Genomic DNA, 13,292 nt, shown 5'->3' with positions numbered 1-13,292 from the left:
GCTTTCAATCTTTCACCACTAAGTGTGATGTTAGCTGTTGGTTTTTCGTAGGTGCCCCTTAACAGGTTGAGAAAGTTCCCTTCAGTCCTAGTTTATTGAATGTTTTGATCATAAAGGGTTTTGATCTTGTTAAATGTCTTTTCTGTGTTTATTGAGATGATCATGTGATGTTTCTTTTCCTACTAATATGGTATATAACATTGATTTATTTTTGTATGTTGAACCAACCTTGTATTCCTGGGATAAATTCCACTTGGTCATGGTATATAATTCTTTTTATATGCTGCTATATTTGGTTTGCCAGTATTTGGTTGAGGACTTTTGCATTTATATCATATATTGACATGTTTTCTTTTCTTGTGTGATATATTTGTTTGGCTGTCATATCAAGGTAATACTGGCCTCATAGAATGAATTAGGAAGAGTTCCCTCCTTTTTTTTTTGGCAGAGTTTGAGAATGATTGGCATTAATTCTTCTGTAAACTTCTGGGTTGGAAGTTTTTTTTTTTTAAATACACATTTCTTGTGAATTGGTAACTGGGGTAATGTAGGGAGAGGCAGAGATCAGAGTAAAGGGGTATTTTTTTTTTTTTTTTTAGAATAGGTATAATCAGATTTATTTAATACAGGTTAATGAAGTATAGAAAGCAATTTGGAAGGAGTACTTATATGGATCAGAGTAATGAAACAGACTTTGGAGAGGAGAATAGACATTAAAGGGTGTTTTTCTAGATAGAAAGGGCCTAAAAAGGGAAGATTGGTCATACAGGTTTTGGGTTGAACCCTGGAAAGAATCAAACCTGATTAGACTTAAGGTTTTTCTTAAAAGGGCATTTTTCTTTTTTCCCCTACCATTCTTCTTTCTGTGATTGAGTAGTATCTGGGGCCTGGTAACAAAAGAATAACCCCATTGGGTGAGGATGAATAATGAACTGACCCAGGGAAAGATGAAATACAGGGGGGACTGTAAAAGCCTTAAGCTGTTTTGTGCCAAAGACCTGTTAGGGAGAGGAGTAGTGTGGAAAGGCCATGGTTACAGGATCATGGTCTTCGAAGGATTAATAGAAATAGTTACCTTTACCAAGTACCTGCCCTGCATGTTGAAACAGCATTATTCCCAAGACAGATAAGAGAACGGAGCCACAGAAGTAGGGTAGAGGCATTCAGAGTCCAAATCCAAAGCTTCATCGGTGGTTTTCAAACTTTTTTTTTTTTTTTAAGCTGCAGATCTATTTTTTCCCCCACTGTGGGGAAATCATAAATGGAATCCAGTATACTCTACACATAAAACCTAAACTGGTTGATCTCAGTGTTAGAGGACCTGAGCTCAGATTCTTTCTTTGGCCTTCTCTCTGCTTACTCTCAGAAGCTCTGAGGTGTCTCTGTAGGTCTCCAGTTTGCAAGTCACTGCATTATACCATAATGTTATTTTTCATCACTTGCCAGAAAAATATACTGTGATACCTTCTGTTTGGTAGTCTGGTAGCCCATTTCATGGAAAGGGTGTTAATAGTGTTTACACATAAACTTGTACTTATGTTTGTGTCTTAGTTTCTGAGGGCTGCTATAATAAAAACACCACAGACTGGGTGGATTAAACAGGTAACATTGTTCTCAGTTCTGGAGGCTGAGAAGGCCAAGATCAAGGGGCTGCAGATCCTGTGTCTGTGAAGGCACACTGGTTCATTCTTCGCCTTATTACCTCACATGGTGGAAAGGTCCAGGGAAGTCTCTGTGGCCTCTTCTGAGGGCACTGATTCCATGCACAAAGGCTCTGAGTTCATGATCACCTCCCCAAAGCCCTACTTCCAGATACCATCACTCTGGTGATTAGGTTGCTACATATGAATTTTGGGGGGGACACAAACATTCCATGTATATCAGTTTGTAATCACTTTTTATCAAACGTGCATTTTTGAAAAGTTAATTTTCTTTGTCTTGAAGGTTGTGGCAGCCTTGCCTGAAGATATGAGAGGTCCTAATCCCTATGGTTTCCCATGGGAATTGGTGATATGTGCAGGTGTTATTGGATTTTTTGTTGTTCTCTTGTTTTTGTGGAGAAGTTTTCAATCGGTAAGTAACCAATACTAAGAGAATATTCATGTGTCTTAAGGTTGAACAGCTAATATGAGAACCAGATCTTTTATTTTAAGGAAACAACTTAGCTTATTGTTTGTTTGTTTGTTTTAAGATTTTATTTATTTGACAGAGAGAGACACAGTGAGGGGGAACACAAGCAGGGGGAGCGGGAGAGGGAGAAGCAGGCTGGGAGCCCGATGTGGGGCTCGATCCCATGAGATCGTGACCTGAGCTGAAGGCAGACGCTTAACGACTGAGCCACCCAGGCACCCCAAGTTAGCTTATTGTTAAGTGCGTTTCTCACGTTAATATGTGGCTACTAGAAGCTGACTATGGATTCAGAGGAATTTTTTTAAGTGGAAAAATTTTAAAGACTTTCTTTGTAGAAGTATTCTACACTAATATTAAAACCCTACATTTATATCTTATTTATTTTGATCTGTTTATTTTTAAAAAGATTTTATTTATCTATTTGAGATCGAGAGCAAGAGAGAGAGAGAGAGAGAGAGAGAGAGATTATGAGGGGGGAGGGGCAGAAGGAGAGGGGGCCTGATGCAGGGCTGGATCCTAGGACTCTGGTATCATGACCTGTGCTGAAGGCAGCCGCTTAACCGACTAAGCCACCCAGGTGCCCCGTGATCTGTGTAAACGGTATACTAAACATCTCTGAATGTACTACTCACTCTGCAAGCCAAACCATTGACTGTCACTTATATTTAGGTGATATTCCCTAACTGCATCCCCTTTTCCCCTTTCTTCCTTGTACTAGAGGTAACCCTGTTCTGGATTCTGTGTTGATTATTCATATGCCTTGAAAAATTTTTTTTGTCATATCTACATATATTCCTCAGAAGTATAGTATTTAATTTTGTTTGGTATCATGCCATAAGTCATATTTTTGAATTTTTTTAGTTTATCCTCTATTACTAAGATTCATCCATGTTTTTATTTTTTTATTTTATTTATTTATTTATTTATTTTTTTAAAGTTTATTTGAGAGAGAGAGAATGAGAGAGAGAGAGTACATGAGAGGGGGGAGGGTCAGAGGGAGAAGCAGGCTCCCTTACTGAGCAGGGAGCCCGATGTGGGACTCGATCCCGGGACTCCGGGATCATGACCTGGGCCGAAGGCAGTCGCTTAACCAACTGAGCCACCCAGGCGCCCTCATCCATGTTTTTAGATGAGGGTATGTTTTTTTTCCATTTTGATTGCTTTAGAATATTACATTGTAAGAATATACTACAGTTTATACCTTGGGGTTAAAAATACACTGAATCCCTACCTCATGCCAGGCAAAAAAGTTGTATTCAGGATAGATAAGATTATACACAGCAGCACTATTTGTAATAGAAAAAAAACCTGGAAATAACCCAAATGTCCCAAATCAATGTACCAGTATGAAACATCTTTTCATGTTCTTTAAGATGTTTTCTGATGAACAGAAATTATTTCAAAATACTGTTTTCAACACTTCAGTTCTTGATCCATCTTGAATATAATCATTTTCCTACCCATCTGCCATGCCACATATTAGAGTTATACATGCATGTAGATCTTTTCTTTATTCTATTCCATTGTTTATTGTTGAAAGCAGATGTATGTATATCATTCTGTATCCATCAACTAGATCAAGCTTGCTGATCTAATTGGTGTTCATGTGTTATGTTCTTGCTCTTTTTTGTTTATTTCTCTCCTCTATCAAAAAGGAAGAGAATTTGCCTGAATTTCACTCTCATGATAGATTTATCAGTTTCTTTTTGTAGTTCCATCAATTCTTGCTTTACATATTTTGAGCATATTTTATTAGGTGTATATATGTTTAGAATTGCTATATCTCTTCTTGGTGGATTGAACTTTTTATCAATATCTGGTGATCCTCTTTAACGTTTGTGATACTTCTATCTTATGGTTTCTTTTATCTCTTGTTATAGCCATATCAACTTTCTTTTGGGTGATGTTTGATGGGCCTTTTTCCATCTTCTGCTTTTCAGCCTTTCTATGGTCTTCTATTTAATGTGCATCCTATGTAAATTTCTTTTATATCTAATCTGAAAATCTCTGTTTTTTTTCCCTATTGAGTTTAGTCTATCTATATATATTATGTTTATTGATGTATTTGGACCAGTTTCTTTCGCTTAGTTTATTTATTCCACTTTATGTTTCTTTTAAATTCTTTTTGCATTGGTAAGTAAATCTTCCTGCAATGAAGACAAGAACCTTAGCATACTCTCACATCCCTTGATTTCTTTCACTTTCCAACCCAGACATATTTCTTCTTTTTTTATTTTTTTAAGATTTTATTTATTGGGGCACCTGGTGGCTCAGTTGGTTAAGTGTCTGCCTTTGGCTCAGGTCATGATCCCAGGGTCCTGGAGTTGACCCCCACAGCGGGCTCTCTGCTAAGTGGGGAGCCTGCTTCTTCTTCTCCTTCTGCCTGCATTCCCTCTGCTTCTGCTCTCTCAGATAAATTAATAAAATCTTTAAAAAAAAGATGATATTTATTTATTAGAGAGAGAGAGCATGCATGAGCAGGGGGAAGGGCAGAGGGAGAGGGAGAAGCAGACTTCACACTGAGCAAGGAGCCTGACCGTGGGGCTCCATCCCATGACCCTGAGATCATGACCTGGGTTAAAATCAAGAGTCGGATGTTTAATCAACTGAGCCACCCAGGCTCCCCTTTCTCCTTTTCTTTTCTTTGTTTTTAGCTTTCTCCTCTACCCTGTCCCTATCCCTTTGGACCACAAAAAATATTACTAAGATATTTGGTTACTCTTTTTTTTTTTTTTTTTTTTAAGATTTTATTTATTTGACAGAGAGAGACAGCGAGAGAGGGAACACAAGCAGGGGGAGTGGGAGAGGGAGAAGCAGGCTCACCGCTGAGCAGGGAGCCCGATGTGGGACTCGATCCCAGGACCCTGGGATCCTGACCTGAGCCGAAGGCAGGCCCTTAACGACAGCCACCCAGGCGCCCTGATATTTGGTTACTCTTAATTGACACATCTCTTGAAGGGTCTCCTGGATTTACTTCTTCCCGTTATTTGAATGCTTCTTTCGAAATTGTTTTTAGTGTAGATCTTTGTATGGCAAACTTTTTGAGACTTTATTTTGAGTGCTTGAGGATATTTGAATTAAGCTCCCACATTGGAATCGTAATTTGTTTGATACAAACATTCTAGGTCCTAAGTTCAAGTTCTGTCCTTTTAATACTTTAAACCCTTACTTCCTTTTAATACTTTAAACCCTTACTTGTCTTTTTAGAATTCTTTTTAGAATTCCTTGGAATCTTTTAATATGAGATCTTTCATCTTTTTTTAATCCCAGGAGATACCTTCTGCATATTACATTTTGTTTTTCTCTTTTTGGGACTGTGTTTTTAGATCCTGCCCCTTCTACCTCTGCCTTCCATATTTCTTAACTTTTGTTTTTCAATTTTTTATAGGTTATTACCTTTTGAGATAGGTCGTCAATGTGATGATTCACTTCACTAAGTTAGTCCTCATCAGTACCGATTCTACTGTACTTTGACTTTAAAACTTTAAAAAAAAATTTTTAACATTTTATCCCTATATATCTTCCGTAGATGATTTAAGTCTTCTAAGCCTGTTCACCTTTACAAATGGGATTTTTCCTTCATTTTTTGAGAGAGAAAGAGATTAAAGAAGAAAAAGATTTTGTAGTCAGTTCAATCCATGGCCCTATGGTAACATTTTCTCAAACCGTGTTATTTTGGATGTTATCACTGGGGGAGAGGATACTAAGGGCTTCCTGAAATAGTTTTAGGGTCAAGTATATTTGAAGAACAGTGGGATAAATGAAATGAAACAGTTGTCTTTAAGGTAGAGTTATTTAAGAGCCTTTAATATGCTAATACATAATGTGACTCTTCAGTAGAGAGACTTTAATATGTAGCATTTCTTTCCTTTTGAAAAAAGAACACTTTCAGTTAATATATATTCATACTAAGGCAATAAGAAACCAGTTATTTTTTCAGTTGGTAGAAGTTAAATAAATTAGATTTACTTGAACATATATTTGTTTTAATGTAATTTTTGTTAAAAATTTGTTTCAGGTTAGAAGCCGGCTTTATGTGGGTAAGCTCTTTTTTCTATTCTAGATCTCATCATTATTGTTTATAATTTTGAAACTTAAAACAATTTACATATGATGATGATATGAACTTTCTTTTCAGGGAGAGAGAACAAGCTTGCTGTAGAACTTTCTACACTAATTGATGAAAAATGTAAACTACTTGAAAAATTTAGCATTGTTCAAAAAGAGGTAAGATACTTTTGAAAATGTTAACATTCATGTTAGAGTCAGAGGACTTAATACTTTTCAATGCAGATACTTCAGTGTAAGTTTGAGATTATTAATGCTTTGTAAAGTGTGAGCGTTCAGTTGCTCTTTATATTACCAATCTTACTAATTTTAACCATTGTGGTACATGTATTTAGTGGTGTCTCAGTGGTTTCAATCTGTATTTCACTGATAATGAGGTTGAGCACTTTTTCAAGTATTTATTGGTCATGTTGGATATCCTTTTTGTGAAGTTCCCTGCTCGAGGTTTGTTTGTTGTTTTTTTCATATTTGAAAAGGTGTGGCTATCTCTCTTTTTCCTTTTTGATATGTAGAATATTTTCTGTATTTGAATATGAGTCCTTTGTCAGATATATGTCCTGCAAATATTTTCCTCCACTGTGTGGTTTGCCTTTTTATTTCAAACAGTAAGCAGAAGTTCTTAATTTTAACACAGTCTGATTTGTCAATCTTGTCTTTTGATGACTGCTTTTTGTTTCTTATTTAAAAATTTTTGACTACTCATGGATATGGAAATACTCCGTTGTGCTACTTTTTAGAAACTTTGTTTTACTTTTCTCATTTAGTCTTTGTATAAGTTTGCTAGGACTGCCATAACAAAATACCACAGGCCAGCTGGCTTATCCAACAGAAATTAATTTTTTTCACAGTTCTGGATCAAAGTGTTGGCAGGTTTGGTTTCTTATGAGGCTCCTCTCCTTAGCCTGCACGTAATCGCCTTCTTGCCCGTACCTCACATGGTCTTACCTCTGTGCAGGTGTTCATTTCTGGTGTCTTTGTCTGTCTATATTTCCTCCCCCGACTTTTTTTAAAATTTTATTTATTTATTTGAGAGAGAGAGACAGAAAACAAGCAGGGGGAGCAGCAGAGGGAGAGGGAGAAGCAGGCTCCCCGCTGAGCAGGGAGCCTGATGCGGGGCTGGATCCCAGCACCCTGGGATCATGACCTGAGCCAAAGGCAGAGGCTTAACTGACTGAGCCACGCAGGTGCCCAGTGTTTCCTGTTCTTATAGGGACACCAGTCTGATTAGATAGATTAGGGCTCACCCTAAAGGCCTCATCTTAATCATCTCTTTAAAGGGCCTCTCTTCAAATACAGTCACATTGTGAGGTACTGGGCCTTTAACATATAAATTTTGGGGAAAACAGTTTAGCCCAAATGTAATTAGTCTTTAATTCATCTGGAATTGAATCTGTGATGGTATGATTTGGAAGTTAAGTTTCAATGTTTTTCATATGAATATTGAATTAGCCAGTACCATTTATTGAAAAGACCCATCTTTTCCTTTGTTTTGTAGTGTCATCTTAAATCAAGTGGCCATATATATCTGAGTCTTTCTATGATATCTTCTGTTCTGTTGGTCTTTTTCTTGAAATTCTTGTGCCAATTTCATGCTATTTTAATCTATTGTATTTTTATAACAATTCTTCATAGCTACAGTGTAAAACTCCATGTTTGTTCTTAAAGATTGTCTTGGTGATCTTGGGACTTTGCTATTCCATGTAAATTTTAAATCAGGGATGCCTCGGTGGCTCAGTTGGTTAAGCATCTGCCTTCAGCTCAGGTCATGATCCCAGGGGCCCTGGGATCGAGCCCCACGTTGGGCTCCCTGCTCAGTGGGGAGCCTGCTCCTCCCTCTGCCTGCCGCTCCCCTTGCTTGCTCAGTCTCTCTCTGGGTGTAAGTTTGAGGGGGAGAGAGAGAGTGAGCACAGTGGGGAGGGACAGAGGGAAAGGGAGAGAGAATCTTAAGCCGATTTCATGCTGAGTGCAGAACCTGATGCGGAGCTCGATCTCACAACTCTGAGATCATGACCTGAGCCAAATCTAAGAGTTGGGGGCTTAACCACCTGTGCCACCCAGGCGCCCTCTGACTGAAAATCTATTATTTGTGTCCTTCAAGAGTCTGTTTCTCTTGCTTATTTTTTTTTCTTGGTTCTTAGATCTTGTGTTCATCAATGCCAGGTTATATAAGAGAAAAATTTGAAGCTGTGAGTGATTTTATCTTTCTCCAGTGAGGATTTACTGTTGCTTCTCATAGGCAGCTAGGCTGAGACATCAGAAATCGTAGATTACTTTAATTACAGATTAAAATGTTTGGAAGTTTGGCTTTATTTCAAGGGATTGGTCTGTTTCTGGTTTAGACTTTCTTATAAGGTAGCTACTGTGGGTTGGTATTAGTTTCTGCTCAGTTTTTGGCCTATCATCCTCTGCTTTTGGACAGGAAGAAGGAAATGTCAAATGCTGGTCTTGCTTCTCTGAGGATTCCCTCTTCTATCACAAATTCTCTATGGATAGCTCTGAAGCCTTCAAATGTGTACCCTATTTTTCTGTATGTTTTTGTCCATCTCTTCTTGTTCTGGTGAGAAGGTTTGTCCAAATAGCCTAGTCTTCCATTTAATCACTTTTTTTTAAAGCATTGAAATAAGTTTATTTTGCCAAATCTTACAGCATTGTATGTTTCATATTCTTTGTTTTGCACGTTTAAAGATATTATATTGCCTGCTTGCTTTGTTATATGATTTGAATTACAAGTGAAAATTTCTGATGGCCAGTTTGTATTAATTTCTCTTTAATGAATAGGCTGACTTAGGACAGTTCTCTTAGTCTTAAGGGTGAAGTTCTGCCATTTGTTACTCAAGATGGGGGTTGTGGTATGTTAGCTGCCCTGGCTCTATTACAGTGTTCATATTTGAAGAACTTAAAGCTAAGTATATTGAAGTAAATTAAGCATACATGTGGAAGTGGATTTTGTTTGTGTCTTAGACACCTCTCCAGATAAATTTAGAATAAAATTTGTAGAGTTTTTCCTTACAGTGTTGCTTTCTTTCAGTGTGAAGGCTTAGAATCATCTTTAAAGGATGCCAGTTTTGAGAAGTCAACAGAAACACAAAGTTTGGAGGTAAAAACAAATAATATAATTATAAAAGTTGGGGGTAAGTTTCTTACTAAATAACATAAACTTTAAGAAAAATGTATCTCCTGAAAACTATTTTAAAGGAAATGTGAAAGAGCACTGCTAGATGTTAAAACTTAAAGAAAAAGTTAATTATAGGAAATGGAACATTAGGTAGCATAAAATATCTTAAAAATTTGAGATCTCCTTGCTAACATATTCAGTTTACTGGAACCTAGGGCCATATAGAAGCTCTTTATTTTTCATTCTTAGGAATTAAATGTATTAAGTAACCATTCCTTTTCTTGATTCCGTTTGCTCTAGAAAGGAAGAATAGGATTCATTTTCATAAATTTAGGAATAGTTGGCAGGAATAAATTATGTAAATTGTGGCAGTACGTGCCTTTACTTCATCCCCATTGTTATTAGGAGCTGACTAGAATTAGACCAAAGATTCATATTGTAAGCAGCAGTGTGCTGGTAAAGGTTTAACAGCTGGCTCTCTGAAAAGCAGGAGTCCTTATTTGTAGCATTTGCTTGGTTCTGTTGGGTAAATACTCTCAATTTCAAGGTACCAACATGATGTCACTGAATGCAGGGTTTGGAAGAGATATGTCTAGTCAGTTCTCCTGAGCCATGTATGATTTGGCTAGTAGTAAGGGAAATAATAAAAATTTGTCATTAGCTAAGCTACAATAGATTAGGGTAAATGCTATTTGTTACTCTTTAGAGATGGAAGTGTTGTCAGAAGCATAGTAGTACTAAAGTAGAAAACAATGGACTTTGTACTTTTTTTTGGTGTATGGGTTCAGACAGTCCAGCTCGGCTGTTATCAATCACTGATGTCTGTAACCATCAGAAAGTCTATGTATATAACACTGGATGTTAACTAACTGGAATTAAAATAGAAATTTAAAAAAAATCTATAGATTATGTTTCAAAATTTCCTAGTAGAGTCCAAAGGAAGTTATAAATTGAATTCCAAATGGAGCAAATTTCTTAATCTTTTCTTTTTTTATTTGTTACCTATTAATATCCTCAAGAATTTGTTGAAATTGTTTTATTTACTGACCTTCTTTTTTATCTCCTGTTCCAGTAGTAACTTATTAGTTTGATTAAACAAGAAAGAATTGTAGAAGGCATTTAGCTTGCTAATAGAAGAGCCTAAACTGGACAGAAAAAGCATTTATTCAAGTTTGGTAATATTGTGGATAAAATAAAACACACCAATTTATTCTTAAGGAATTGAATTTATATGATCTAGCAGTAAAATTTAAATGAACAGTTTGGAAGTTTTCCCTCTGATTTTTATAATTTTAGAAAACATGTAGTGTTTATTTTTAAGCTTGGTAAACATAATATAAACTATATATGATAGAATTAAAAAAATTTGATTGTTGAATCAGTAGATAAAATCAAAACAGTACAGTAATTTTGATTCACGTCAGGGAGTTCATATAATGAAATCACCAAGGTTGGAGAAATACATATAAACAAGTTTTTAGCCACTATAATATAGTATGTACTTGTTCTTTTTTTATTTTGGTTTCCATTAAATTCTTTGAATTTTTTGGTTTATTTTTTTTTTAACAAGTTTGTTGAAGGATCACAAATATCAGAGGTATGTTTATTACAGTATTTAAAATCCAATTGGAATAATTCAATAACTAATCATTTAAAATTAAAAAGGTCCCAGAAAATAATTCAATGCAGAACATTATTCTGAAGCAATCTTCATTATTTTTTGAATTTAGTTTTTATTATGTCTTTAATTTTATTAAATCAGACTTATTTCTCATTTTTTCCTTTATAATGCTCTAAAGCAGAGGTTGGCAAACTATATTCTGGGCTCTCCACCTGTTGTTTTTTTTTTTAATTTTTTTTATTTAAGTATGGTTGATACAAATGTTAGATTAGTTTCAGGTGTACGACATAGTGATTCAGCATCTCCATGCTGTGCTCACCACAAGTATAGCTACAGTCTGTCTCATCATACAATGCTATTACAGTCTCATTGACTGTATTTCCTAGGCTGGACCTCTTATTTCCATGACTTATTCCATCATTGGAAGCCTGATCTCCCACTCACCTTCACTCATTTTGCCCATCCCCCCACCATCTTTCCTGTGGCAACCATCAGTTTATTCCCTGAATTTATAGGTCTGATTCTGCTTTTTGTTTGTTTATTTGTTTTGTTTTTTTATGAGTGAAATCATTTGGTGTTTGTCTTTCTCAGTCTGACTTATTTCACTTAGCATAATACCCTTTAGGTCCATCCACATTGTCACAAATGGCAAGATCTCATCATTTTTTTATGGCTACGTAATATTCCATTGTGTGTATATACCTCATCTTCTTTATCCATTCATCTATCGATGGACAGTTACGTGGCTGCCCTATTTTATTTAGTTATTGTAAATAATGCTGCAGTAAACATAGGTGTATATATATCTTTTTGAATTAGGTTTTGTTTTTTTTTTTTAATGAAAAGTAGTGGAATCATTGGATCATACAGTATTCTGTTTTCCACAGTGGCTGTACCAATTTACATTCCCAGCAACAGTGCACGAGGTTTCCTTTTTTCTCCATATCCTTGCCAACACTTGTTATTTATTGGCTTTTTTATTTTAGCCATTTTGACAGGTGTGAGATGACACTTCATTGTGGTTTTGATTTGCATTTCCCTGATGATGAATGATGTTGAGGGTCTTTACATGTGTCTGTTGGCCATCTGTATGTCTTCTTTGGAAGACATACATGCCCATTTTTAATCAGATTGTTTGGTTTCTCCACCTGTTTTTGTAAATAAAATTTTATTGGAACACAGCCATGCTCATTCATTTACATGTCTTTGCATTCTTACTACATAGGAGTAGTTGGGACAGCGACTGCATGGCCTGCAAGCCTAAAATATTTACTCTCTGGCTTTTTATAGAAAAAGTTTGCTGACCCCTGCTAGCATTGCTATTATTTAAATGGTATAAAAATGAACAAATATGTAAACTAAATTTATTTGATTTACAGTATATGTGTTTGATTATACTTGTCTGATTTATCATAACCAAAAAGTTCTATGCCTGTCTTATAATGTTGGCTTCCTCTTTTAGGCAGTCTATGAAAATCTGAACAAGTCTAAATCTGAACTGGAGGATGAAATACTTTTTCTGAAAAACCAATTAGAAGAAGAGAAATCTAAACATTCCGAACAAGATGAATTGGTAAGGTTTTTACATAAATGAGGAGACTGTAGGAAAAGAAAGTTACTGATTTTTAAAATATTAGTAGGTATTGGGGTGCCTGGTGGCTCATTTGGTTAAGTGTCCAACTCTTCATCTCAGATCTCAATCTCGGTCATGTGTTCAAGCCCTGTGTTGGGCTTTGTGCTGGGCATGGAGCCCACTTAAAAAAAAAAAAAAATATATATATATATATATATATTGGTATCAATTAAAGTATTATATGCATTCTAAAAAAAATCCCCAAAATACAGAAGGCTGTTAAGTAGAGAGTAAAATTTTCGAGATCCACTAGCTTTTTTTTTTTAAGTTTTTTTTTTAGGATTTTATTTATTTATTTGAGAGAGAGAATGAGATAGGGAGAGCATGAGAGGGGGGAGGGTCTGAGGGAGAAGCAGGCTCACTGCTGAGCAGGGAGCCCGATGCGGGACTCGATCCCGGGACTCCAGGATCATGACCTGAGCCGAAGGCAGTTGCTTAACCAACTGAGCCACCCAGGCGCCCCCACTAGCTTTTTTTTACATGTTAGAGGTTATCATTACCATGTTAAGTTTCTTGCACATTCTTATATTTTCTATATGTACTATAAAGTGGCTCACATAAATAAAGTTGAATAATCACATACATGGTGGATTTTTTTTTAATTACTCAAAAGGTATTTTGAGAACATTTTAACTTTGCTTTGGCATTTATTTTAAAATCTGTTGTAGGGAAGATCTAGATGTGTGTGATTATTTAGTAAGATATGATGTCAGTGGACTTATCTT

The 13,292-nt window shown here is 35.9% G+C and overlaps 1 protein-coding gene across 14 annotated transcripts in view; it reads left to right on the top strand.

The window, feature by feature from the left end:
• MIA2 (MIA SH3 domain ER export factor 2) overlaps positions 1-13,292 on the top strand; it is a 91,682-nt gene that overhangs the window by 29,345 nt on the left and 49,045 nt on the right. For 8 of the 14 annotated variants that reach the window (XM_027570041.2, XM_035727945.1, XM_035727944.1 and 5 more), the window contains 6 exons: positions 1,945-2,073; positions 6,149-6,170; positions 6,269-6,357; positions 9,227-9,295; positions 10,884-10,910; positions 12,397-12,507. In XM_027570041.2, coding sequence (XP_027425842.2) covers positions 1,945-2,073; positions 6,149-6,170; positions 6,269-6,357; positions 9,227-9,295; positions 10,884-10,910; positions 12,397-12,507 — 447 coding nt within the window. The remainder of the gene's footprint in view (positions 1-1,944; positions 2,074-6,148; positions 6,171-6,268; positions 6,358-9,226; positions 9,296-10,883; positions 10,911-12,396; positions 12,508-13,292) is intronic. The other 6 variants (XM_027570035.1, XM_027570034.1, XM_027570044.1 and 3 more) reach the window with 1 other exon arrangement.

Source organism: Zalophus californianus, chromosome 6, assembly GCF_009762305.2.
Source record: "Zalophus californianus isolate mZalCal1 chromosome 6, mZalCal1.pri.v2, whole genome shotgun sequence".
Lineage (NCBI taxonomy): Eukaryota > Metazoa > Chordata > Mammalia > Carnivora > Otariidae > Zalophus > Zalophus californianus.
The sequence above is the reverse complement of the archived record's forward strand: the minus strand, read 5'-3'. Positions and strand labels throughout refer to the sequence as shown.